Below are 27,723 nucleotides of genomic sequence, written 5' to 3'. Positions count from 1 at the left end.
ACTTGTGAGTGGATTTCACCAGGAAAAACTCAATTCAGTGGCTTTTGGAATCAGAGCAACTGAAAGTAACATTTTTAATCAGCGGATATTGTCAACTGAACATTATGATATATTGGCAAAACCATGTAATATTTTGATAAAATTCATGCTTATGCTGGTAGTTTTCCTGCATGCAAAAAACACCTACAGTACATCTGGGATGGATCGGGTCAATTCAAGCTTACAATTGCAAATCCCAATTCCAGTAAAAAAAAAATCTTTCTTCTACAAACTGTAGTAAAGACTGTATGGTGCTACTATGGTGAAGAAGTTTTCCCAAAAAAATCAATAACCTCCTCAACACCTTGCAGCCCCAACAGGTGATTATAAAGTGGAACTTGCAAAGGTTTAACAAGCATGAATGGCAAGTGGCACTCTTCCCTCTGGAGCACAATTTCTAAATCAATGGCCCAGTATGGTGACATACATTCAGATGAGATGTTACACTGCAGTCCTGACAACTGGGTCATTGAAAGTCAGTGATCTTGAAAGTCTTAAATACTAGGGTTGCTAATTCATTAACTCTAGTGTTCATTTTGAACTACATAAATTTCCTCTTGTTGAAGTTTCTCACTTGCCTTTCTGATCTGTCGTGTAGTGGGGCTGCTGTGCGTTACTCAGGTAGGTGCTGAAAAGTGCTTATACTGTAAAGATCTTTGGGATCATTTGGGAAGGAAAGCAATAAACAAATTCAATTATTGTTAATTACACCATTACACCAATATTTAGTTCCTTTTGTTTTTATGAAGAACAAGAACACAATACAACAGCCATTGGTTTTCGTCATGCTATAGAATAGGCTAAGTTTGTTCTAAAGCCTTACAAAAATCAAGATACTGAAATATATTTCCAAGTGGCACAAAAAGTCCAGAGAGATGAAAACCGTTAGTATTCTGCTTCAGTCAGAAAACAATGCCTTTTCTTTCTAAGAACACAGAAATGTATTATCACTCAGGAGTTTACAAACTGAATAGTAGTAAAAAACGTTTTTATTATATTTTGTATAAGAAATAATAATACAATAAATGTACATTCAATTGTTCTTGAGGGTTCTCCTTCTTTAAAAATGTCATTTGCCAAAGTAGTCCTCAATGCGTCTTTTCTTGCTTGGACTTTCAGAGTAAGTGCTTCCCGGGTGATTCTCAATGGATGAGGAGGCGTGTGAAGGACTTCCAGAAAGATCACTTTCCCATGGACCAGCAGCTTCCAGCAGCAAAGCCTCATCCAAGTCATCCCCCTCCTCTGAAAAGGACCGCTGGAACATCTCTGCAATACTTTTCTGCAGAGGGTCCTAGGAAAATACAGTACAGAGACAGGAGAGAGGTTTACATCATTCATAAAATCACCAACCCTCCAGCAAACATACATGACTTTAACCAACAGTTTTTATGAATACTGTTTAACAATGAGAGATTGGTATTCAACTTGCATGGGTCTTCCATAAATGATCAATTAAAATTTCTTTAAAGATCCTAGTGAGCCAAGACAAACATAGCTACACATGGAAATATTTTGTATGATGACCTAAAACATTATAGTATATTAAGATATAAAGTACAAAATATATAATTGTATTTACTCTAATTTCTAATTCTTGGAGATGATTATTCTACTGAAAAGGTGCTTTGAGAGAATGAAGCAAAGTCAGTAGGGAGTGACAAGTATAGGTGATATGATCCAAACATTGCTGATTTGAACTTGGATAATTTCATTAGCCATTTGTTTTAAATTCATCTGCTTCAAAATAAGAAAAACACTTTACAGTGATCTTATGTGATATGTTCAGCTTATGCTTTGAGTACATGCAAAATCCTGTAAAAATATTTATATAATAAAACACAATGTTCAACTCCACACTGCAAGCTATGTCTAAGGTATGTACTGGCTCAAAAACATGTTCACAGCAGTCCAAATGTCTGTGTAGAAACACGTATTTGGTGTACAACAAGCCTTTGTGCAAGTGACACAAGGCAAGGCTTTGAGATTAAATTCCATTAGGCCATTTTTAGTAATCACTTAAAATACATATGAATACAGTTCTGTTGTGGGAAACAAAGTATTTATCTCTCTATTATGAATACCGTATATTATATTCAAGGTAAAAACCTTGATGAATAATCTTAAATGTCTGCAAAGCTGTACACTTTGTGAACGATTCATTCTTTTTAATGGCGATACAGATATTCTGACAGCTTTGTTCTAGAACATGGCCCACATATTCAGGAAAAAAAGGGGATGATGTAATAAATTAGTTTATAGTTTTCTCTACTCAGTAGCATGATGGTGCTTGATCTGAAGATCTACATATGTTGTACAGCAGGGGTGCCCAACCAGTCGATCCCGGAGTGCTTCCCAGTCGATCGATCGCAAGAATGTTTGGCAAAAAATAAACGGGCTATTTGACGTTTTTTTTTCGACAGCCTAAAAATTAATTCAGATCTGTGCATGTAATGTCACACATTTTACTGTTCTTGTGTGTGTTTAACCCTTGTTGAATGGGTTGTGAAAGTCTCTTCCCTGAGTGCTTGCTGACACTGAAAAAAGGGCTACAGGAGCTCCGTAAATAAAGAGTGTCGTGTGCTACCCAAGAACGTTCTCTTGGTTATTGCTGCACGAACCCCACATTCGCTACTGTGCATCGTGGAAACAAACTGGCCATGATAAATTCACCAACAGTTTGATAAGTTTGATTGCCTATTTGATAGTTGTAGTGTTTGAGCGAAAATGAAGCAAAGAGACCAAAAACTTACCATTACCACAAGGAATGGGAGCATGATTATTTTTTGTACTATTGCATTCAAACATGCAATGCTAGTGTCTACGTGAAAAACGGAAATATAGAACAACATTTCAAAACTGCACATAAAACGTATGATGTGGACCCGCTAACAGTGAGTTATGGAAAAGAAAAGTGGAAAAATTAAAACCTCAACTAGCAGCAGTTGGTTTTCACGAGGCCTAATACAAGAGGGAAAGCGGCAATCATCGCATCGTTCTGTGTGAACCACATCCTGGCTGAACACAAAAAATCATTCAGGGATCGAGAAGTATTAAAAAAAAGTGTTTGCTTAAGGCTACTGACTTTTTCAAGTCGTCTAAACATGGTGAATATGCCCAATTAGAGGATGACCAGTGGCTTCTGGACTTAGCAGTCCTCACAGACTTGACTGAACTGCTGAATGAGCTAAATGTCGAGCTGCAGGGACAAAATAAAAATGTAATCGACATGATCAGCAGTGTCAACACATTCAAAAAAAATTACAAGTGTTCTCAAGTAAGCTTCTCAGTGTGTGCTCACTTTAAGGTAGGGTATTCTTTTTTCTAAAATGGGGAACATTACTTGTTCACTGTAGCATGAGTCACTTGCTTTTATTTGCAGTCATTTTAGTGATGGGTATCCTTATTGTACTGATGTGTCCACAGTCTGTTTTTCCTATATCAGAGCTTCAAATTCACACTGGTAGATTGCACTGGACTGGCAAATGAAAAAGTAGATCTTACATCAAAAAAGGTTGGGCACCCCTGATGTACAGTATGTTTATGTGTATCTTACCTTTAATTGCAACCCAATGTAACCTTTAACAGCATGGGTGAAGTATTCAGATTTGAGTAACACTAATATTGGTAAAACCTATAGATATATTGCATCACAGCACATGAAAAGTTATCTTTGATTAATCAAACTCAGCTTTGTAGGAAGAGCAAAATGTGTATGTCAGAGTGTAAGAGCTTCAGTACAAGAACTTGTAATTAACTTGATCTTTAAGTTCTCTAAAAGCCAAAAATGTTACAGTTACATTACACAGTTACAGTTCTTTTATCAACAAAGGTCTGACAATTTAAGCTTCAAATGTTAATGTTGCTGCAACAGAGTGATCTTAATTTAAGTAAAATAATTTTTTGGACCATAAACTCTAACACCAAAAACATGGAAAACTGGGCTTGTGTGAATATTTTCAGATTTCCCAGTTCCCCATTTAAACAGGTTAAATAGACTTCCATAACAACATCGGTGAATGAAAGAATCCATAGTGCACGGCAAACTTAAATTTCTTAGAAGCACATCTTTCCATATCATTAGGTTCCTAAGAACCGGATAATTCAGTTAACACAAGTTTTGCTTATGAGAAACCGTATTTCTGTTAAAAAAATGAGAATATGAAAAAATGGTCAGGGTCACCTCAAAGGCCTTCTTTTGAAGACTAAATCTGAAATTATACCTTGCAGCAGAAGCTGGCAGACTCAGCATTCTCGGAAAGGTTGGCTTCTGATAGACCAGCCTGCTCCAAGACATTCATCTTCCCTTGGATCATGGGCCTGGGATGAGGAGGGAGACAGAAAGGGATAAAACAAAGCATTATTCCAGCTGCTGAATCCTGCTGATCCTACAAAGAAAAAGATCCTGCAGCTAGCTCAACAGGAACCTGAATGTATGCACTAGTTTGTAATTACCAGAGGTAGTCATCCGCAGTCCCTTTGGCCACCAAGTAGTGAATGTTAACACTGCTGGTCTGTCCGATACGGTGGACTCGATCTTCTGCCTGGATCAGGACCTGAAGGATAAGACACAAGCTTTAGGTACAGCATCTGCTTAATTAGGCTAACAACAATACTTATGTCAAAGTTGTAAAAAGAATGGGTTAAAATTAACCCATTTTCTAAATTTCTAAATTGCAATTAACTTCTATTGAGTATGGGTAAAGAATTCCTTGTTTGCTATACAAGGTGAAAGTGGACCATCTTCAATGCAATGTAGCGGTATATGAAGAAACAGATAACCTAAAGAGTCCAGCGGTATAAGGGACAGGCATACTATGTTCTCCAGTTAAGAATCTAAAAAAAATTCTCAAGATACTGCATTTGAGTGAAACTTGGTAAAGTCTAGCCATGATATTTGATTCTTTTTAAAGCACAAACATACTGCAGACTAAAGAATGTTGTTTTTATTATTGTGAACAACAGGCTCAATAGTTAAAGGCTGAATATCTGTAAGATAAGATGAGGATACATCACAATATCAAACCATTCACATTCTTTATTTCAGAAGCGAATTATTTTAGTTCCACCAAGAACCATGGAAGTAAAACTTAGCCAGCTACAGTCTCTGCAAACCCACCAACATCACTTCAGATATCTTAAAATGTAACAGCAGAAAACTTATGAATGCAATTTTATAAACTTGTTTATAATATGAAGACATGTTTTCTAAACCCAACACCATTCTGAAACAAAACAAGAGGCTTACAATGGTTATTACACAAAATACCAAACTGAGACCCACAAGATTGAACAGTAACCGGTTATGCAAAAAAGGTACTGTACAGTATGTGAGTGTCAAGTGAAGATTGCTTGTATGCTGCTATATTAAGGATCTATATCAAGCTAGGCTTAAGTTAACATAATTCTATTTTTTGAATTAAGAACTGGAACCCCTTTTATTTTTTTATTAACCTCCTCAATTACTTCAATTCTGAATCATCCTGTTTCTAAGAATCACTTTTAATCATTTTATTTTTTTGACTGGGTAAACTGTATCTTTTGCAGTTGCAGTTGTTTTAGAAACTATTGTGTTTACAGTCATAGTTACAGCTTACAAATACAGCCAATATGGGAATACACAGCAATGGAGATAGTACTACTATTCTCACAAAATTTTATCCTGTAAGTTTTGCTGAATTGGCCATTTGTTTTTTGATGTTGGCATATACAATAGTATGGGGGCAACAATAATAGTGAACTAACGTACACAATTCAGATGTGAACAAGAAACTTTTTCTAAGTGACTATATTTCTACCTTAGATCCAGGGCCAGATTTGTGTCTGTACTAACTTACAAAGTATTCATTTCCCTCTAGAATGTTCACATTAAGTTACCATTAGAGCATGCAATCATGACACTACTAACTACGAATTTATATTTCGAATCTAAATTTATAAAGGCAGAATATGCTGATGGCATGTAAAGAAAATCATAAGGTTCTCAATTGCATAAGTATTCAACACCGTTGCCATGGCAACACAATCATTTCTGGTGCAAAAGTTTTATTTGAAAGATCACAAAACCAGGGTGGTTTCTGTGAATTCAAAGTAACTAGCAACTGTAGTGCCAAGTTACATTCCCTCAAACTGAGGAACTTGCACAACTAATAATCCATCCTTGCAATGGAGATGAACACAACATTAATGGAGACACACTGGAGGGGGTTCTGGAGGAGCAGAAAAGACTTAAGAGATGGAGACGAAACACCACTCAAAGAAAGTCTCAGGAACACTAGGGAAATCAAGAGTCTCAGATTCTGTATGGATCAGAGGTGTGAAAAAAAACATTTGAAAGGTTCTGTGTTAGGACAATACTTTATACCACCAAAAAGCAGACCTTGAAGAAAATATAGAACTCAGGAAGAAGCAGAAATCGGTCTGCTCTTCAGAAACACACTGTGAATTGAAATTAATGGGGCAGATAGAGAACTAATTGCAATTGAAAGTCTTCAAGGTTAACTAGAGGTCCATGTCTAATAAAACAACCACTTTTACTTCATTTGAAAAACCTCCATGTGTTTATTCTCAAACCTCTTCGAATAAATTGCTAACTTTGCTGGAAACAGTTAGCGTTTAGCACAACAGAGTGTGCCTAGAAGCCAGCATGAAAGGAAACAAACACCAGCTGTTCTTCAACTGCACTCACAACATCTGCTTGGGGCTCTTCATGGAGTGTAAATCATCATCATCATACCAAGGGCCACTTCACATTAAATAAATTGCATGAGCAGGGTATTATCCTAAAGAATGTGTTTGGTTTACATGTGAAAACAAAAATGTCTTGAAATGAAAAATATTAACATGTTTCAAAAACATGAATTGCAATTACCCAGAAACAGAAAACTATCAAAGTTATATATAAGTATATAAAATAGTATATAAAACTGAGTAAGTATGTGTAAGCCTTAAAAAATGAGGTGACAGATTAGAACAAGTTACAGGTGCCAAAATGCAGATTTCACTGCCAGTAACAGAACATGGTATGAGTTTGAAAGATAAATTTTAAGTATATCCCACAGTATATCCTGCTATATATTTAAGTATATCTTTGTTAAGATTCTCACTACAATACACTGGGAGTCAGTCTTACCCCTGGGTTCCAAAAAAGCTCAGCAAAGACTACCAGATCAGCAGAGGAAAGTGTCAGTCCCATGTTGGCAGCAGTAATGGAGAGCACTGCCACACAGCTCTTTGTAGAGTACTGGAAGTGTTGACAGAGGCTCTGCCTATCTGCTGAGGATGTAGAGCCATCAATTCGGATATAGCTGATCCCCTGGAAGGGACAAAGAGATAAAGTTAACTAATAATGAGAATACTCTGTGCTGGAGGGTTTGGATATAGACAAAAAGGGAAGTGGGTGAGAGAGATTGAGTTAGAGGGATAAATTACATGGCTAAGAGAGATATCAATCCTTGAGAAGGATAGCAAGAAATATGTAAATGCCAGACGTTAGAAACTAGACCTTGACGACAAATTAGAAAACAGAAAATACGAAGGATCAGAACTTTCTGCAGCCTCAATGCAGACAGGAGACCACTGTCCTAAGCAAAAGTCTGCATTTTGCAGAAGTGTGCCTCTTTTTCTGAAGATCCTATGTTTATATTTAGGAAATTCCTCAAAGTCTTTCTTAGCTGCTGTCAGACTTGTTTCCATTCATACTAATACTCTGCTCTCACCTTATCTCCCAGTTCTTTCGTTAAGCTGTCAAGAACAAGCTTATGGTGTGCAAAAACCAGGAACTTCTCTCGGCCGCTTTCCAGTAGATCTATAACATACTCCCTGGAAGTACAAATGAAAAAGATATAAAATGAAGATACACAGGGAGCATCCTGAATGCTGGTACTTCCTATGTCTTAATTTAAAGGAAACTAGATTAAAACCGTACATGACGTTTCTGAAAAACTGACTAATCGATACAGCTCAAAAAAAGCTTGTATTCAAAGTTTATGACTCAATAAAGGCAGCAGGTTATTAAAACAAGTGTGTAGTTTGGAACTAAAAGTCCTCCAGTTAAAAGATTAAATTTTCCAAGGTTTGATACTGATCGTAAATCAGAAATTGTCAAATGTCTATAACTTGTACAGTAAAAAAAACAGAAAAAGGAAAATCCTTCATTGAATGTGGGAATAAAACAGACATATTTCCACAGATTAAAATGAAATGCTAAAAGGTATTTGTCAGTTATTAACTCATTTATACAGTGATTTTTCCACATGGCCATAACCCTTCATAATTAATTGTTTACATTTTAGGTATAAGCTGTGCAATTTAAACATTTTACAGCATTTACATATTCAGTTCAATATTTATATATAAATTAGCAATCAAAGCTGAAAAATATTTATTATTTATTTACTATTTAAAATATTTATTATTTGTTAAATTATGTGTGGTAAACAAATTAATTTCAATAACTGACATATTCTGAAATTCTACTGAACCAAATGTATTAATTAACAGAGATGCATGATTGGACAAATGTCAGTAATCATATGCACCGAACTTTTTACATTTACACACAATTTGCAGTCACTGTATGATTAATTGAGATGATTAAAATAAAGCAATGGGATGATTGTTAATGATGGCTCAATTGGTTGCTTTATGAAGAGGCTATATTAGCATCTTGTGGTAGAAATACAGGGTACTAGAAATACCAAGTTGAGTACTACAGTATAATGCATATCTATTTTGTGATGCATTTTATTTTATAGCTCAACAATAATTCGGCACTGGGTCTACACTCACACAATGGCCCGGATTTTTGCCTCTGCAGTACGATTGTAGAAGATCAATAATTGATTAAAATAAAGCAATGGGATGATTGTTAATGATGGCTCAATTGGTTGCTTTATGAAGAGGCTATATTAGCATCTTGTGGTAGAAATACAGGGTACTAGAAATACCAAGTTGAGTACTACAGTATAATGCATATCTATTTTGTGATGCATTTTATTTTATAGCTCCACAATAATTCGGCACTGGGTCTACACTCACACAATGGCCCGGATTTTTGCCTCTGCAGTACGATTGTAGAAGATCAACAGAGCTTCCTTCTCTTGCTGCTTCTGCAGATTTAAAATAATTTTTATGTTAATATGCCAAAATCTGAAAGGAAACAAAAAAATCCATGATACAGGCAATACAGACTTATTAGCATGACATAAACAGCCAAAGATAAAACCCTTTTCACACACCTTAAAAATTTTGGTTTAAAAACCTACTATTTTATTCATATAACTATGAATATAGAGGCAAGTTAATGCAATTAAGTTAAGGCAATTTTCTTGAACATACAGTATTTGTTTTGCTGTATCAATACTTAGCAACTCTAGTATGTTTTGCTCACAGTGGTTTCATTTAGAGGGATCACTCTCCTGCAGGCTTGGTTATATTTACTAGCCATAAATCTCTACCAGAGGCCAGTTTCTTTCTGTTCTGATGAAATAGCTCAGCTCAGAATAGTTCAGAAGATATGCTGGGTGTAAGTATGTGAGAACACAACTTTTAATCATAAAAATGAAGTCTGACGGATGTTAAAATAAATAGAAATACAGAATGCAGAATTTGTTTTTTGTACCCAAACTGGTATGTCAACCTGCTTTTGAGCACAGTTTCTCACTGTATTTCATTAGATACGCATACAGCTGTCCTTCAAGTGATGGAGTACCCTGTCCAGAGTCAAGACATCAATATCACTGAAGCGCAAAGGGAGGGCCTGCTTGGTGAGAAGGCCAAGGCCATGGCTGAAGTCTGGGCTGAAAGCATTCCCCAACATAATATAACAACGGCAAGGACAGAATCCAACCTGCTATGCCTTCCGATTGATTGTGAAACATGAAATTTATGTTGGACACAAAAGATTAGTGTCAAATATTTTATACATGCACAATTAGATAGACAGATACTTTATTGATCCCGTGAGGGAAATTACAGTGTGGGATACACTCCTATTGTGTATTAATCCAAAACTAAAAAGAAGAACTTTTATTTAGACGTGCATACTTGATGACCCATGGTTACTCTTTATATCTGCAACCCAAAATCGCACTGAGGCATGCCCAACGTACATTTCTGTGCCCTTTGGCCATGTCCTTGGCGGCAGCCGCCAGTGCAGCCTTGGCCCGGGCAGCGATCCCGTCGGTGGTCACAGTTACCACCTTGCGCTGCTTGGCGGGGAGCTGAGAGAGCACGTCGGATTTGAGGCGGCGCAGCATCACCGACTCTTCCAGCAGGAGCTTTAGCTCGCCCAGGTTAGAGGAGCCTGAGTAATCCCAGCCCCAGGGAAGCTGTGGCAAGTGAAGAGCAGAGATGCATGCTAGTCAGCAAGATGTCCTGATCTTTCACCCAACCTGCACGAAAAAATTACTTTCAATAGTGGATGGTGAGCTTTTACTGATCAATTTGTCACTGGATCACTCGGATTAATTACAGTACATTCACCAGTGAATGGTTCTGTTTAACTGATTAAATCCTCACTGAATATTTTACTCTTTGAATCTACATTCATGTTTTACTTCTGAGGATCGAACAAGAAATTTCATAGCTAGCAAATATTTTTAGCATTCCAACAATGTAGCAATCAAATTAAACTGTTTTTCTTTTAAAATTACTTTTGTCCCCCCATTACTAAATTATGCTGTTGCTTACTTATTAATATATGCATCTAAAGAAATTTGGGAAAAATCAAAGGCTATATTTTAAAAATATTTTCAACTTAAGGGAATTCTCTAAAGAAAAATTATTTCATTCAACAATCAAAACTATTCCGTCAATCAGTAAAGCTTTATCTGAGTATCATTCAATTTTGTTGTGCAACAGTGTTGAAAATAGAGGCTTATAAATCTATGTAATTAAAGAAAGACTCCACAGCCTTATTATGACAGAGTCTTTTATTGCTACTGCTGCTAATTGGCTATTGGAAAACCACCCCAGGGGCTGTGATTCAATTGCTGCTATAAAGCAAAGACTGCCCTTTTCTTTAGGCTGTGTAACTTTTAGACTTTAACTTGAATAAGAATTTATGAAAATGTGATGTGCCAGCTTTATAATATAAACAGCTGTAAAAAGGTCTTTAAATTAAGCATGTTTTTTCTCTTTTCACTGATTGTCTTTCCTTTACACAGAAACAATTCTATGGTGATCTTCCATTGCGACTGAGCTTTTTCTTTTAAAATAGTTCATTTTTTGTAGTACAAAAAATATTTAGCTTTACAGATTTCTGGAAAGGAAAATATGATGTTAATGAGGAGGAACACCTGACAATCAATTAGACTTGACTAGTAAATGTCATAGATTAGCTATTACAACACTTCACATAGGCTGCACACATGCAGTTTCGCTACCGCTGTTGTCAATTTGTGAAAGATTAATATGAAATAAATGACAACATTTTCTCAAGAGAAGTAACAGTTTCAGCTCCATACAAAACTGAATTATAGTAGTCTTGTCTGGTGGATTAAACCCCTCACAAAGGCAACCCACCCATGCCCCAAACTCTCCTATTAGAATGAATTTTTTACGTCTCCAAGAAGTACTTATATATAACTTTAAACTGTACGTATATATAACTTTAGTGGATAAAACAGCAGCTCTGTTAGTCTGGAATGTACAGTATAACCTGTATCTACAGAACTTAATGCTTTCATGCTACCTTCCAGCATAAAACTTGCAATTGGCATAACCACTGTCATATTATTACTGTCAAGAGAAGAATAAATGAAAAACATGCCTGTTTGGCATCACAGTAGCGTGCCCCAAACTCATGGAAGCGTGGAAAGAAGGAGGGTCGCACAGCCAGGATCTGCGTGTAGAGTTCTGCTGGTCTGGACATGGCTGGAGTGCCTGAGAGAAGGATCACCCTTTTGGCAACCTGATAGGAACAGTCACTCCAAGAGCATGAACATCCTGAATGAGATTGCTTAGTTGTTTTGGTCTTGGAGAGAGAAGATTAGTAAGTCATCTTTAAATAATCTATCACTAAAGAGACAAAAAAACTGGCAAGTGATTTAGCAAGCTAATTTTATCACTTGGAATGCAATTATGGGTATTCTACAGGCTTTCACATCCACAGCTGTCCATTTCTGACTGAAGGGAACAGTTTTCTTATTAAATAGATGATAAGTTAAATTTCTTCAAAGCCTTTAAAAATGGCTTATTTTAAAGAGTGGCCTAGAAAAACTTCTGAATTGCTACTCCCTAGGTTCAGCGCTGGCCTGCATGCAGCCTTTTTATTTTTATGTCTGACACTGTAAGGAAAATCTGTATCAGATGAGACATCTTATTTACAAGGCTCAGGGCTCATTTAATGTCATTACAGAATATTTAAAAAAAGATCTATAAACAAGCTATTATACAAGTCAAGCCATTAAAGATAATAGAACCAAATCTAACGATTAACATGTGGATATGGATTTAAGAACTTTTAACCAATGATCATGACAAGTTCAGATTGGAGAGAAAGCATAGATACCTTTTCCACAGAATGAAAAGACAACCACAGTACCTAATACATTACTTTTTCACCTAATGCTTCCTTTATTTCTGATTTTTCAGCAATACAAAACAGAAAGAAAATCAGGTAACTGTAACAAAATGGACAGTATAAACTAATACAATATTAGTAATCAGTTAATATGGAACTATGATATGCTATTTGAGGCATTACACTGTCCTATTTTGTGTCTTGCTCTTCAATAAAAACATCAAACATCAATGCATTTTTTAAAATGCATTGGCTTTAAAAAGCTTATTGTCAATAGGCAAGAAGGCTTTAGTTTACATAAAAAAACAAGATTACTCATAAAAGAGGGTTTCTACTGAGCTATATTTTTGCCACCATAAGGTAAGTCTTTTAGACAACTACAGTATTTTATAAACATACAATGTTGAAAACATCAATCCTCATCAAAGACATCAACATCAATCCTGATGTTATTTTGTGCATAATTAATGTTTCTTCTGAAACAAAACAGAAAGGTATCAAATCATTATTAGACAGTATTGCAATAAAATAAGTTATCCAGAGAATGGCTTCATTACTCTACATGGTAATAAACAGAGGGAGAGTCTTCGAAGAAAGGGAAATAAATCAGCAGTACCTTAAGGAGAGGCAGAGCAGCTCTGCAGCGAGCAGTCTTCATGTTTTTGAGAAAATGGGATTCATCCTGCAGCCAGAAAAAAACAATATTATGAAAAGACAAAACAATAACTTAACTGTTGGCTGAGGGCTATTAACCCTAGCATCAAATATTAAAATAAACTTCTTTTCAGAAATTCTTGGATATTGCTGTGCAGAGTTCAGTTGGTTTAACGACCACTGTATTGTATTTTCACACTTTGTTTTCTCTCTCCTGCTTCTTCTGAAACAACGAAAACACTGAAAGAATGTCATTCACAACAAAAAAGATACTAGATGCCTGAAATAGAAAGCAAAAATCATGAGGCGAAATCAAAGACTGAACACTCAAACTGTGAGCTTACTGGATGGATCTGAGCCAGGAATAGGATGACCTGGTTGTATTCCTGAACAAAGAAATCCTTGAGTGGTTTCCAATACTGGCACAGCAAGACTTATTCAAGAATATGAGAAAGATTCTGAGAATTTCATCCACCTGCTTCTGGAAAAAAGCCAGGGTATCAATCCCAATAACAAATGTGCCCTGTGATATGTTTCAAGTCGTCTACTTTTGAAAATTTTCAATACCTGACTCAGGTGACCGACTGTATGTAAAGTGTGAAGTATTGGGGCTCAAAATTGTAGACACCATCCCTCTATTGTAGAGCCCTCACTTCTTATCTATGAATTGTTTCCTGTCCAATAACTACTTGTAATTCTTTATCCAAAAACGTACATTATCTTGAATACCTGCCATTCATATTGTATTATGATAGCAGATAGAGTAATTTTTTTTCAGTTTTCTCCAGTATACTGACAGACAGCTCCTTTTTGAAAGAACCTAAAGCCCTCTTTGTTCAGCAAACAGATCCATGCTACACTTCTAGCTGGATTACATTCTAGCCCAGCAGAGAAGCAGATCTGCAAGCGTGAGGAAATCAGTGAGGGATCCAATCCTGCCTTGTGAACCCACAGCATCATCCACATCAGTGCCAGGGACACGTTCTTCTTACAATTGGTTTGCGCTGGGGGAAGGAAGGGGGCACTACTCTATTAGTAAGCAAAACTAATAATTTTGCCTTTTCTCCTTATTCTTCATTTCATCATTCTTCACTGTAGCTTACATTCTGCTGTAAAATTGTTAACTGTTCAACTATTGAATTCATTTCCGTTACTTATTTGTACGACTTCTATGTAGTCATGGAATATACAGTATGAAGGGCTAAACTCTCCCACCAAAAGTGCTAGTTGTTTAGATGTACTGCATACAGTAGGAGAAATATACATAATGTCATGATACAAACAAGTCATTGGAAGCTTTGAGATGCTTGTAGATTTACTAATACAATGTGGCAGCAACACTTTCTGTAGAAAGCAAAACAAAATGGGATTTAATTATATGGTAAGGGAATTCTGAAATTTCTATACTGGGGTCAGGGGGTATTAAACTATGTAGACTGACATTTAAAAATCAAATATTTCAGGCAAAGCACTGTTTTCATTTCAGTTTATGCACCTCTCATGCTTAAACCCAATTTTATAATCTCCTGTCTGAATTCCTGTTAGAATTTGCTGACTGATATTTTGGGCTCAGACACGAATGTGATCATAAATCATATACTTGACAAATCGAAGCTGATGGAGATGAATAACCAGTCACATACATCTACGGCCCTGAAAAATTGTATGTCTGAGCTCAGTGTGGTGATTGCAATGTATTTATGATCACTAAACCAAAGAATTTACTTTTCCCCTTGCACCAGTCTTTCAATAAATGCCAAGAAGGCTTCTGATCAGTTTGAGTGTGGAAATCTATGGTTTGGTCTAGATTTTATGAACTTGAGATCAGAGTTTCATTAACATGGTAAAAATTTAATATGCTAAAATTTGGGCAACAAGTGTTCCTCTAAGCTAGATATTTCTAGGAACAGTTGTTGGGGAAACCTACACACATTTATTGTTTGACTTCTCTTTTGAACCTTTACATACAGTAAGACCATCTTTCAACCTACTTTTTAAGCCCCTTTATGCTTAAAATAATGCTTCAGTATTGCACCACCCAGATGGGATATTGTTATATGCAGACAATGTTTTCATACTTTTAGTGGTCTAACAGGACATGGCATTAATTAGTCCATATCTACATTACTCCCATTAACTTGTACAGGAATTTTATTAATAAGAATTTTTTTAATTCGCATATTTTAAATTCCACATTCTTCAGCATGAAAGGTCTGCAGGATGCTTTTGTCTTTGAGCTTGAACACTGATCAAGGCGTCTACTGTACTTGAAGAAAATCTGGTCTCTCCATACAGACTTCCAAAATTTGATTTACAACGGCTGATAACATGGTAGTTCTTAGGCACTGTATATTGTGCCTTAGCCTCACACTTGCACAATTAAGATTTGGTGATCATGAAATCATGAAAGGAACAGCAGCTTCATTCTATTTTATAAAATCATGAACTCCTTACAATCATTCTACTTTTTCTTTTACACACTGGAGTAACAAAACACTATAATATACTTTCAACAAAGATGGTCTTCACTTGGACCAGAATCTAGGATCACTACACAATCTTTCACACTCTTAAAATTAAATTTAGAAATTTAGTATAAGAGAACATACACTCTGCCCATCAGTCCCCCTACTCTACCGAGTTGGAGGTGTGAAAGCAGACTGTAGTAATGTATTATGTATTCTGTAACTATAATTTTAAAATAAACTCTTTCCTGTATAATAATAATAATAATAATAATAATAATTCCTTTCACCTATAAAGCACTGGAAGATGTGACGGCAGCCATAGTGCGCCAGGACACTCACCACACACCAGCTATCAGTGGGGAGGAGAGCAGAGTAATGAAGCCAATTCATAGATGGGGATTATTAGGAGGCCACGATTGGTAAAGGCAAATGGGAAACTTGGCCAAGAAACCAGGGTAACACCCTTACTATTTTCAAGAAACGCCCCAGGATTTTTAATGACCACAGAGAGTCAGGACCTTGGTTTTATGTCTCATCCAAAGGACAGCGCCTTTTTACAGTGTAGTGTTAACTTCACTATACTGGCACATTAGGACCCACACAGACTGCTGTGATGATGAATGCCCCCCACTGGCCCCACTAACACCTCTTCCAGCAGCAACCTTAGTTTTTTCCCAAGAGGTCTCGCATCCATGTACTGACCAGGCTCACACCTGCTTAGGTTTAAGGTTGTACTCAGTTGTGAGCTGCATAGTGATATGGCCATTAAAAATACATAAGATGTACAATATTCACATAAAATACATTTTATGTAAAAATACATAAAATGTCTTTTTAATTATTAAAAAATACTTGTAATGTCAATACCCCAATGCAAACCCCATTTCTCACTCTTATATATGAAATAGCACTCCTGTGTATAACCCACTGAACCAAAGCTATAGTTGCCTCTGTTAGCACCGATTTTCACCATGCTTCTTTCTCAGGAAAGCAGCATTTGTTTCTTTATAGCATTCACATTCAACAAAAAGATAACTAAAAACAGTGCATGCAGTTTTTAAAAAAACTGGCCAAACAAAAATGTTCAATTCTGCAACACTGATATCACAAAGTCTAAAACGTTGAAGCTGATAAGCAAAATTTGAGAACAGAAAGACAAAAAAGTACTGTATACCAGATACTGAACAGAAGTTTACATATTGATTAAAAATAAATGACCAATTGATTGATTTGGCCACTCTACAGTAATATACAGTATTTTTAATTGCTGCAATGCACACTGAAGGAGAGATGGAAGCTCACTATTATGAGGATGCGAAAGGAGGTCGCTGGCAGCTGCTTATCCATTTTGCTGAGGAGGTCATAGCTGATGATGTTAATGAGTCCAGAGCTCAGACTGTCTTTGCCTTTCACAATGACGTTGATGCGGTCTGCGTTCACAGAGGGCAGCCATCTCCGAAACGCCTTAAAGAATACAGAAAGGGCAGATGACGTTCGAAACTGAAGAAATTAATAGTTTGCATCACACTTACCAAGATTAAGAAAATAGCTACCTTCCTACATTCAGCAGCTTTGGAATGTCCACTAGAAAAGCTCAGCTGGTGCAAAAAGGACTACACACTACACTGGCAACAATAAGTCAGTCATGGTCATACTGAACCAAATCATTTGGGAGGTACATGACATTTGAGGTGGATGTTCAATTTTTAAACAAAAACGTGTTGTTGTGCAAGAAACTCTAAGCTCATTCTTTATAGAGGCTTAGATAAGATAAGATCATTTTATTAGCCATATACAATTTCTTGCATTAGGAATTTGTCTTTTCACCATACTCTAACTTGCTCTCCATGTGACACACAGGCACACAGACAGGGAGAGAAGCTTAGGGTCAGAACACAGGGTCACCCATTTATACGCCATCCCTGGAGGAGCTAGGATTAAGGGCCTTGCTCAGGGGCCCAACAGAGTAGGATTCCTCTGCCGGCCGCGGGATTTGAACCGACAACCTTCCAGCCACAGGCGCAGATCCTTAGCCACAGAGCCACCACTTACATACAATAGTGGGAGCTGAACAAACTTCATTTTCTTGCTGTTAAGGTTATTTTAAATAATTTATTTGGCAAGGTTCTTGACAAGAGATCTCCCTTTACTTTTAAAATAAGCAGATTAGTATTGAAACATTTTAAACAGTTGGCTGCAACCTATTTAACCTAATGTTTCTTTAGCCCAAAATAATAACCTTTTGTGTCTAGCTTAATCTTCTGAAATATGTATAAAACAACAAGGCACTGATCTTTGCCTTGTGCTAATTGCTTAACTAATTTATATACCATGGAGTGAGTAATCTGCCCTTTTCACCAACAAGCAAAATTAAAGGTAAGCTTTCTGTCTTTTCCAGAATTTATCTAAGATACAAAATAATATTATGACGCTGTTCAGAAAAGTAAAATTAGTAGAAAATATTTTGATGCGGTCTACATGTGCATGCACAAGTTAATGTGAGATTTTTTTACAAAGATTTCAGATTATATTTGGCTTTCTATGAAAAATTCCTAATTAAAAATTAAGATATACGAAACGCCATAAAAATTAGTTCAATAAAGTAGCCATTATTATTTGTGACTGATTGGTTCTCTGTGTGTACTTACACTGTTGTGACGAAAGGCCAAACAGGGAAACTCGTTGCTCTACGCTTCAGATTATTTCTTTCCTTCAAATAATTACATCTTATTACTCATTCCCGATTCCCTTCCCTGCCTCTCCGATTTACACTCAAGACAACTGATGGCTTTCATAGATGAAAGCACCTCTTATTAATATAAATGAACTTCTAAATCATATTATACAAAACTGAAATGCTCATAACTAGTAACTTGTAAACTGTTTGCAGGCAATTCTCAGGAAGAAAACTTTTTAAATTTTGCATAATCGGAGAGCTTATTGTTGATCTTTTGAAAAATGAGTTATTGACCTATTTGGTTAATGTGATCAGTTGCATACGTTTATGAGATCTGTCAAAAAAGCTAAATTGTGCTTATATAGTGCAACCTTAACATAATGCAGGTGTGACAAGACAAACCTACAGTATACACTTCTGTTATAAGCTACTTGCATTATAAGTGGAACTAAAATTTACTGTACCTAGTTTCTGAACCCCTTTCTTTTTCTACATGAGTAAACAACGACTAAAGCACATGAACTATTAAAAGTGCACATTCCCCTTTTATTTTATTGAGTCTTTTAATAAGGTTACTGTAACGTACTTACAGTTTCTGAATCTTTTTCAAATAGACTATTTAGTTTGCCAAAACTGATGACAGCATTTTTTCAGTACATATTTCTTTATACCGGTCAAATACAATTAATGAAGCTTTTCCCTGTCTATCTGATGGCCTAAACAAGGTCATCACTTGATTAACATTTTCGAGAACTTCGTTCAGTTTGGCTACTGCTACTTTACAGGAATCATCACCATGACACTCTGATTCAATCTGTGTCTGTGACTTCGTGTTCGTCATTTCATTCCCCACTGTTCACAGAATCTGCAATTTCTTCTTCCCCCAGGTGCTGCATAACTAGAGCTTCCACCCAGCCCAGTTCCTTAACCCATATTTTTTATTCTTTCATCCATGCACAATCTGTTCCTCCTGGAATGGCTTGAATAAGCCATCTTTGAATTGCCACATTCAGGCCTTTTTTTTGGTGGTCATTACTGCAGCCCTATTAACTTACAAATGAATTAATGAATGTCACCTTCCTTATGTAACAACCTGGTAGGTATTCTCATCCTTGCAACTTGCCTCTTCAATTCAGCATCTGCTCTATATTCTGCGGGATGTCAGTTATCAGAGATTGAGTGGGTTAATAAATCTCAGTGTACTCCTGTTATCTCCACTACAATGGTGCTGTTTAAAGTTGTAAACTGCTGTTGCGGGACACTGCAAGTGTTGAGTACAAGAGTCCAATAACAAAACTAGAGAAGCCAACATATTGTACCCACTTGTAGAGGTCTTTAGACTTTGCCATCTATACTGCAATGAAATAAAACATACTTGTCTTGGGGGACTTGAGAATTCCCACGGTATATCCCAAATGGAGGTATAATGAGGAGCACCTGATCAAGGCTGTAATGTATATTAAGTATGGCTTATCAAAATCTATAGCTTATCCATTTCGAAAGGATATGTGGTTTTGTGTAGTATACCTCTGCCCAGGTGAAACGCACAGACGAGGGGGCCACTACCAGCAGGGGCCACTCCTTCTTGTAGTATGCTGCTATACAAATAGCCTGTACTGTCTTCCCCAAGCCCATGTCGTCAGCCAGGAGCAGGCGGCCTTCCCTTGATATTGCAAAGCTGCAGGAGACAAACAGCTGCTGTCATACACCTGTTCTTACACTTCAAAACATACTGTACAGGTCTTCAAAACAAACTGTACATGTCCGAATTCAAGGATACTCCTGATCAAAACTAATGCTGTCATAGTTATTCAAAGAAAAGGTACATCTCAAACAGTTAACTCAACAAAGAACCAATCCATGACACAAACCCTGGTTTCTCTAATATGTCAGCTTCACAGAAACCACAGGGAGTCCACATACTGTACAAGGACTGGTTTGAAAAGATAAAGTAAAAATTGAGAAATTCCCCTAGTGTTCCACACTCTTCTCACAGCTGAAAAATCACTTTGATTACATTTTGAAATCTATTTAACTGGATAAGTCAGCAAAGTACCCAGGCATAATACAAAAACCTCAGGAGATGTAAACTAGAATCTAAAGTATGACATGTAAAAATGAAAAAAATATGAGTTGAAGCGTTTTGAGATAAGTGAGGTGAAAGGTCCAAAACGACCTTTTTCATAACTATTCTTTTAACACAACTACAATATTTTAACAACTCTGTCTTGGCATTTTAACACAATATCACCCTTCTACATTTATCAGTCATTTATGAATGTCTAATGGTAGGATGGGGGGTAAAAAATTGGCTGATTTTGTCTCCTGAATAGCTGGTTATTCATATTTTCTCCCATGGACAAATAATTACAAAGAAAATTGTTAAAATCAGAATGGCTGAGGTCATAAACGGGCACCATTTCACTGATTTCATAAGCAGTGACCATTACAGCATTGACGAACAAAAAGCAAACCAGTGAAAGAAAGAAAAAGAACAATCAACACAATGTAACTAACATAACAGGACATAACATAACAGAACATGGCAGTGTTAAGTTCAAACAGCGGGCAGAAAAGAATAAAACTGAAAATGACTTCAGATGTCAAGATGGATACTCTTAGCTTACTCTGCAGATTCGTCCAATCAATTAATTTGTAAATTATACTAATGCAATACGTATTTAGTAAGCTGACAAAAAAAAGGCTGCAGACACTGTGACTTTATACAGTAAAATCTAAAGAAACTTCAGAATTATAGAGCCAGAAGAAAAATCCCGCAAAACATATTTCTGAATTAGAACTTCCATTGAGTTGACAAAAAGTCTGAAACCAAACGCTCAAAGCCCCATCATTCTCCCTTAATCAAAGGGAGTTAAGACAACAGAAGAATAAGTCTTTTTTCCCCTTGGCTCTTGCTTTAAAAGATGGTTAAAAAGCTGCAACTCTGAACCTACTTGACCCCCTCTCTCTGGAAGGGCATGAGGCTACGTGTCAGGCTAGAGTCGACAGAAGACAAGTCCGCCTCAGGAATCTCTGGTAAGCTGGAAACACTCCGCTCAAACTGGGGGCTGAAGGTCTGTAGCACAGCGCGAGGCAGTGGCTCCACTTCCACAGCTGGAATTCTGGACAGGGTTTCCACTAGACACAGCAAAGAGACAGTCACTACCTACCGAGCCATTGCACTGCACACAGGCACTTCCCACTGCAAGGACACCAGAACGGAACTGGACTGCAACAATTCACCCCTATATCTATGAAGAGATGCGCATAGTGATGCTTTATGAAGACCATGCTAATTTCATACGTACCGTCAAATAAATAAATAAAACGTTAAAACACATGTCTTGGAACAACCACAGCTCTGCGGTAAATAAATGAGGGCATACAACAATGAAACGGGTTTGTAAACATTCTTCCAGGTTTCAGGTTAAATCCAAATCTGCTACCTACTAAGTAAAAATCAGAAAATTAAATTCTTGCAATCATCATGAATGCAAGTTTTTCATTTCATATGTACAAGTTGCCCTGGGTAAGGTGGCCTGCTAAGAAGATAAGTCATAATTGATAACACAGTCTAATTACAAAGTCTTATCTCAACTCAATTTTTTATGTGATAGTACCCCAAGTGTGACAATACAGTAGATTTACAAATGTTTACAAATCCACTTACTGCTACTGTAGTACGTTTTCCAATATGCAATATATTGCTAACAATAACCTATAAGAGTAAACCCACCATAAGACTCATTTATTAATAAAGTGAAGCATGTAGATAATTGATAAAGCAGAAACACCAGCTATTCTGTTGACTCTTTGAATTTTATGTATACTCTCTTATATATTGAAATAATTTTTACACATTTGGAAAAGTATATTATGGGGCACAAATGTGGTGACTGTGTGGATATATAATATCAGAAAACATAGTTCAAAAATAAACAAAAAGCATACTAATTTTTACTAAGTCTAGTATTTGAAAAGAGCAATTACCATAATATGTACAGAAAAATCCCAAACTTACATCTTTTGAAAAAAGAGGCTAATACAGTGTAAAACGCGATGTTTAGCATGCTATAACATTCTTCAACAAAGGAAACAAGAGCTACAACAATATTAACAAGTTATTTGCTATTCAGATTAATGTTAAAGGCTGTGGCTCAGTGCATTGAGCCCACAGCTTATTCAATTAGCATTATTCAGGCTTTTTCAGCATACTGTAGTCTTCCTTTAAAATACCTGCTGAGATGAGTGATATTTTTTAAAAAAACTTGGATGCCACAAACGACTGGAGGAACAATCGTGTGGATGATTTTGCTGATTTTCCGCTACTCTGTACACCTGATTTACACTTCGACATTTATGGATTACCATCAAACTGAAAATATATCAATAATGAAAAAGTAATCTAACACCAAGCTTAATACTATTTAACATGTATTGAATTTTTAATGACATCTTGTTTTTAAACTATTAATCACATTTGCTGATCCATTTCTTGTAGATGTAAAGTGTTAATCCACTTTCCCTAGGCAAGCGAAAGCAGACTATTCCTTATGTGCAAAAGACTCTCTTCTCCCTCAACAGCTAAACTTTGTTTCCTTTAATTCAAAAAGTAGGAAGAGCATTCAGATATACTCACTTAGCTCCTTGTAGTCCTCCAAGAGAAAATTCCACTTTCTGGTCTTCATGTCTAAAAAATTCAATATATAAGAAATAGTGTTCACTGATATATGAGAAATGTATAATATGTATGATCATACATAATTGCTTCATAATTTAAACGTAGCCCATTTCAACTTAAAATACTGATTCCACTTTGACATGTATTTTGATGCATGTGTCATATAAAATTGAGAATTATTTTGCAAATACTTTTTGAAGTGAATTCAAAACTACTGCTGTCTGTGCGTTCAACAATAGGAACTGCTTTAATGATGCAACGGAATGTTTTTGGATCTATCCCTTTTGAAACAAAACAAAGAAAATCAAGATTACTGATCTGGAAAAGAGTTTTAAAGCTACTGCATTCAAAAGTTTATCAGTTGTCGTTATCATTAGCATTATCTTTGACAAGTCAAAGGCAAATTAAATGTCAAAGGCAAAACGGAGTCCAGATACTGTACGATTAAGAATATCATTTCTACGACACACCAGGCAGCACAAACAACAAAATAAATGTTCTTTTAACACAAGTGATTGGCAACAGTGGGTAAATAACATGTATTGTTTCCTTAGCAAGGGAGAAATTATGCAACAGATTCCACAACTGACACCATTCAAGGGAACCTCATGTCATTTACAAGACAAAGAAAAATTTTAAGTCCGACTTGACTGACCCAATTCATAAGCAATCAAGTGAAGACATATCACTTTCCAATCAGAAATATGTTTTAGTGATACCACAATAAATATATCCTAAGTCTCTAATGAAGAAGACTGCAGGTAAACATTGTTAGACATTTACAATATAAAAATTATATATAAATATAATATAAAGAACCAACTGCTGTCAAATATTAATTTGGAAATAAATAAAATATTTTTTATGAAGAATATACTTTTAATAAGTCTTATGAAAGGCTTCAAATAGCCATTTTTTTCTTCCAGAATTTCTATCATCAAGTTATAAATATTTAGGTCCACTGCACTGAGAGAGCCAAACAACCTGAATTGGCATCAATGCAGTTGTGGTCACATCTTCTAAATACTTCTAAATTCTAAATACTGACATTTCAAACTCCAGGTCCTAATATTAGACACACTTTTATAAGACATTATAATTGTTGATTTGAAATTACAATTAAATTTCCCTTCACACGTCTATAGTAATTATGATCATCAGAAACTCAATATGTGCTTCTTAGCTTGTTATTCATAAGAAAGAAATGTTTTTTAGAAACTTGTCCTTAACTGAAAAAGCTCAAGTGAAAACAGCTGAGTGACACAAAGGCAAGGCAGCTTTATTTCAGGATTGTTTTTAAAGTGCAGCAGCAGGAGCCCCTGCCATCCTTACCGTAGCTTTTGGAATGAATCTGCTTGAAGGCAGCAATGACATCCACCTGGTAGCCTACCTCCACCTCGAAGCGAGAGCGCGACACCAGCACACAATGGCCCCGAGTTGTGGCACCAGGCTTCTGCCAGTTGCTGCATAACTTCAGGAGGGCGCCCAGGGCAGCAGCATCTCTTGACTTGCCCACTGCTGCCTTGACATCCACATTTTCCGTTCCTTCGAGGGGTGTTAGCGCCACAAAGGGAAGCTTGTTCACCTCCTCCACTGCACAGAGGACAGCTCAGTTCAGCATCAGCACATTCACCAAGAAGTAAGACAACAAAACCCTGGGTTGAAAACCCTCGATATCAATAGCAAGGATTAATACTCACTCAAATTACTGTAGTCTTCCAGGTTAAAATTCCACATCTTTGTTGCTGGATCTACCAGAAGCAAAATAACGAATATGAGATTTTGAATCTAAATTTTTAAAATGTGTTTCTGAGAGCATTACTGGAGCTTTTTGTCTTCCTGCTGTAGTCTAGATAACCCTTATGTATGTTAGGGAGTATGTGTCTCACATCCTTATGCAAGACAATAGATTTGTGCAGCAAAAACACACTGCAGCAATGGCAATAAACTGTATTAAAATTGTTCACCATTTTGTGGGCTCTAAATTAAAAAAAACTATCTTTTATTTTCTGTGAAACAAATATAAAGCACACCAAAGCATACCAAAATAACAACATTACCATTGAACACGTCTTTTTTTAACCACAGAAACCAAATCAAGCAAAAACACTACTGTACTAGACTCTACAGTACATTCTCTAGGAGTGCATTAATGAAGAAAACGTATGAACATTTTAATGTTCATACATAATAAGTATACAATGCAAAACCGAAAACAATCTATAATACAGGTCTATTCTACACCAGAATACCCCTGCTTACCATAATTCCTGGAGGACATGCTCTTGAACACCATGATGAGGTCTGCATTATAGCCGACTTCTACTCGAAATCGCTCAGATGTGTGTGCAACACACTTTCCTTTCACCAGACAGGCAGGTTTCTTTGTAGCCATAGTGCTTGCATTGTCTTTAATGGTAGTAGAAGTGTGCTCAGAGCTGAGGACAATGGGAGGTTTCACCCCTGTCCCATAAAACTTGGTCGCTTGTGTGCCTGAGCCAGCTGCTTCCTGTGCTGCCATCTGAGTCTTCGTTTCAATGGAATTAAGAGCTATAGAGGACTCCTCCTTGGAGTCCATTTTGTTGAGAGCATTTAACTTTGAGATGCCATTACCTTTTATGTGGGAAGCCTGAAAGAAGTAAAACAGTTGGACCTAAGAAGAAAGTACTATCTTTCACTAACCATCTTTCAATACCAATTGAGAAAACTGATAGATAAGTGGCTCACTAATCCATCTTAATTGTAATCTTTGTCTCCAGAGAAGCCTCAATACTAAATTTTTACCTCAGGACATTGCTGGCGATTTCTTTACTTCTTTCAATGAGTCAAAATTGTTCATTGCTGTCCCCAGATCATTCCTACTTTTGCCCAGTCTGCTTGATGTCAATAACAGCATGCTTCACATGGACATTAATTAAAGATAATTAAAGTTTTATCATTATTACAATCAACAGTATGCTTAATTATGAACTGTTTTCTTAAAAGAAAAACACAAGATGAATTGAATCAAATTTATACACAGAAATATTAGTGTGCTGGTCATATATTCTAATCCATACCTTTGACACATTACTGATTACTTCAGTCCACTAAATTGTCAGTTCTTATAGACAATGACAAAATCATTTTGATCTAGAAATACAGGAGAGTGGGGCTGGGAGAATTAAAACGACAAGATCCCAAGACAAATAAAAAAGGAGGATATCTTTGTTATACATTTACCCAAGATGCTTGTAGTGTCTGTCTGTTTGCCTTTTCCTCTGTTCCTCGCAGTGCACTCTGGCCTCCCACGTTAGTTTGAGAGGTGTCACTCTGTGAGAGACTGGCAGTCTGTTTCGGTAGCTGTGGTGGGGCAGCACCTGACCCTGTAGCTGGACCTTTGGCTTGTGCAGGGACACGAGGGTCACTCTGTCCAGTTGGAGGGCCATAGTGCTTCTGTTGTGACTGGGCTAGTCTCTCAGCTCTCCTTGCCAGAGCTCGCTGTCGATTCTCCTCTATCCTCCTCTGCTGCTCGTCTGTCAGACAGTCTGACATTGCAGGTGTCATATGGATCCAAAACTACTGTATTTAAAACCAAACATTAAGATTGTACATCAGTGACTTTTAATTCCGAGAATCTTATATGAACAGCATGGCACCAGTTACAATCTAAAGAAGCTCCTTAACCTGTAACTTAATTTCACCATTAAACGATTAACTCTAGTTGTGTTACTTTAATCTACTGTAGCATTTCATTCCTAAAGAACAATCAGATTCGTTTGTATCCTACAGTAAATGCAAACATCTGCTCCGTGTCATTTTATGTACTGTGACACACTCTTACTAGCTATATAAAAACAGATTCTAAGAACGTACCGATTATCTCTTAATCCGTTAATTTACTAATTGATAAGAATTAAATTGAAAGATGAATCAGCCCACCACGATGTCACTCTAGCTGAAAGCTCACAATTACCTTTCAATGGGAAAAACACTAGAGATGAATAATTTCTAATTACGTCAAATGCATCTGAGGGATCAACATACCCCAAGGAGTTTAATTAAAATAAATGTGATCACAGTGCCTTGGCGTTATATTAAAATAAATATACTCAGAAGTTCCGTTTCTGTTTTTTTTTTGCATTTATCAAAAAACCTGATAGATAACGTTATTGCTTAACTTTGTACAAAATCTGCGCTGGAACTTATTTACAATAAGTATTAGAAAAATATTTTTTCTAAAATATCTTCCATGTACAGCAGCTCTCACTGTAGGCTACAGAAGTCAAATGTAAACAGTCACAATTTACACCTGCCAAAAGGCATACGAACTTTCTAAAAGTTGACTATATTATAAAGATCGTTACACACAAACAAAATAAAAAATGTACTAAAGCTTATTGATGGGAGTCCACAACAGAACGCTAGAAAACTTGTTTTCAAAATGTATTCAATAAAAAAAACGTGTTTACAAAAACCCGGAATCCAATCATTTTTAAAGTTGGCGCCTTGATCGGCAGACATTCTGTGAACTATACAATCATGCAAAATACAATCCCTTGTAATTCTGGAGTATAAATTAATGTCTATACCTTAATATTTGGGCGAAGCCATTGTGACTAAATTTAAGTCAATGCTACACCGTAAAAGCTAAACACCAAATTTCGCCATACCACTCCAGTACGAGAAAACAGGATGAGGC

At 36.4% G+C, this 27,723-nt stretch overlaps 1 protein-coding gene across 2 annotated transcripts; it reads right to left on the bottom strand.

Annotated features, from left to right (window-relative positions):
• Window positions 1-1,012: 1,012 nt before the first annotated feature.
• LOC148821818 (SNF2 related chromatin remodeling annealing helicase 1-like) lies at window positions 1,013-27,723 on the bottom strand. 2 transcript variants are annotated; one of them, XM_088930667.1, is made up of 18 exons: window positions 27,614-27,723; window positions 26,265-26,603; window positions 25,305-25,671; window positions 24,743-24,793; window positions 24,375-24,635; window positions 23,001-23,051; window positions 21,316-21,499; window positions 19,889-20,039; window positions 16,987-17,148; window positions 13,179-13,244; window positions 11,810-11,950; window positions 10,149-10,367; window positions 9,076-9,146; window positions 7,755-7,857; window positions 7,169-7,351; window positions 4,492-4,592; window positions 4,260-4,356; window positions 1,013-1,330 (listed from the first exon to the last, which is right to left on the bottom strand). In XM_088930667.1, exons 2-18 carry the CDS (start codon window positions 26,586-26,588, stop codon window positions 1,109-1,111), a joined length of 2,754 nt encoding a protein of 917 aa, XP_088786793.1. In that variant the 5' UTR covers window positions 26,589-26,603; window positions 27,614-27,723; the 3' UTR covers window positions 1,013-1,108. The 2 variants fall into 2 exon arrangements, with proteins under 2 accessions (XP_088786793.1, XP_088786794.1); XM_088930668.1 differs by having other exon boundaries at window positions 26,265-26,600; window positions 27,614-27,719.

This window comes from Atractosteus spatula, chromosome 13 (assembly GCF_055471065.1).
Source record: "Atractosteus spatula isolate fAtrSpa1 chromosome 13, fAtrSpa1.hap1, whole genome shotgun sequence".
Classification (NCBI taxonomy): Eukaryota; Metazoa; Chordata; class Actinopteri; order Semionotiformes; family Lepisosteidae; genus Atractosteus; species Atractosteus spatula.
This window is presented reverse-complemented; position numbering and strand designations above follow the sequence as displayed.

Coding starts and splice junctions, on each gene's coding strand:
- LOC148821818 (XM_088930667.1), bottom strand. CDS start 26,588: ATGACACCTGCAATGTCAGACTGTCTGACAGACGAGCAGCAGAGGAGG. Junction 25,672..26,264: donor AGACACTACAAGCATCTTGG/GTAAATGTATAA, acceptor TACTTCTTTCAG/GCTTCCCACATAAAAGGTAA. Junction 24,636..24,742: donor GGAAGACTACAGTAATTTGA/GTGAGTATTAAT, acceptor TCCTCTGTGCAG/TGGAGGAGGTGAACAAGCTT.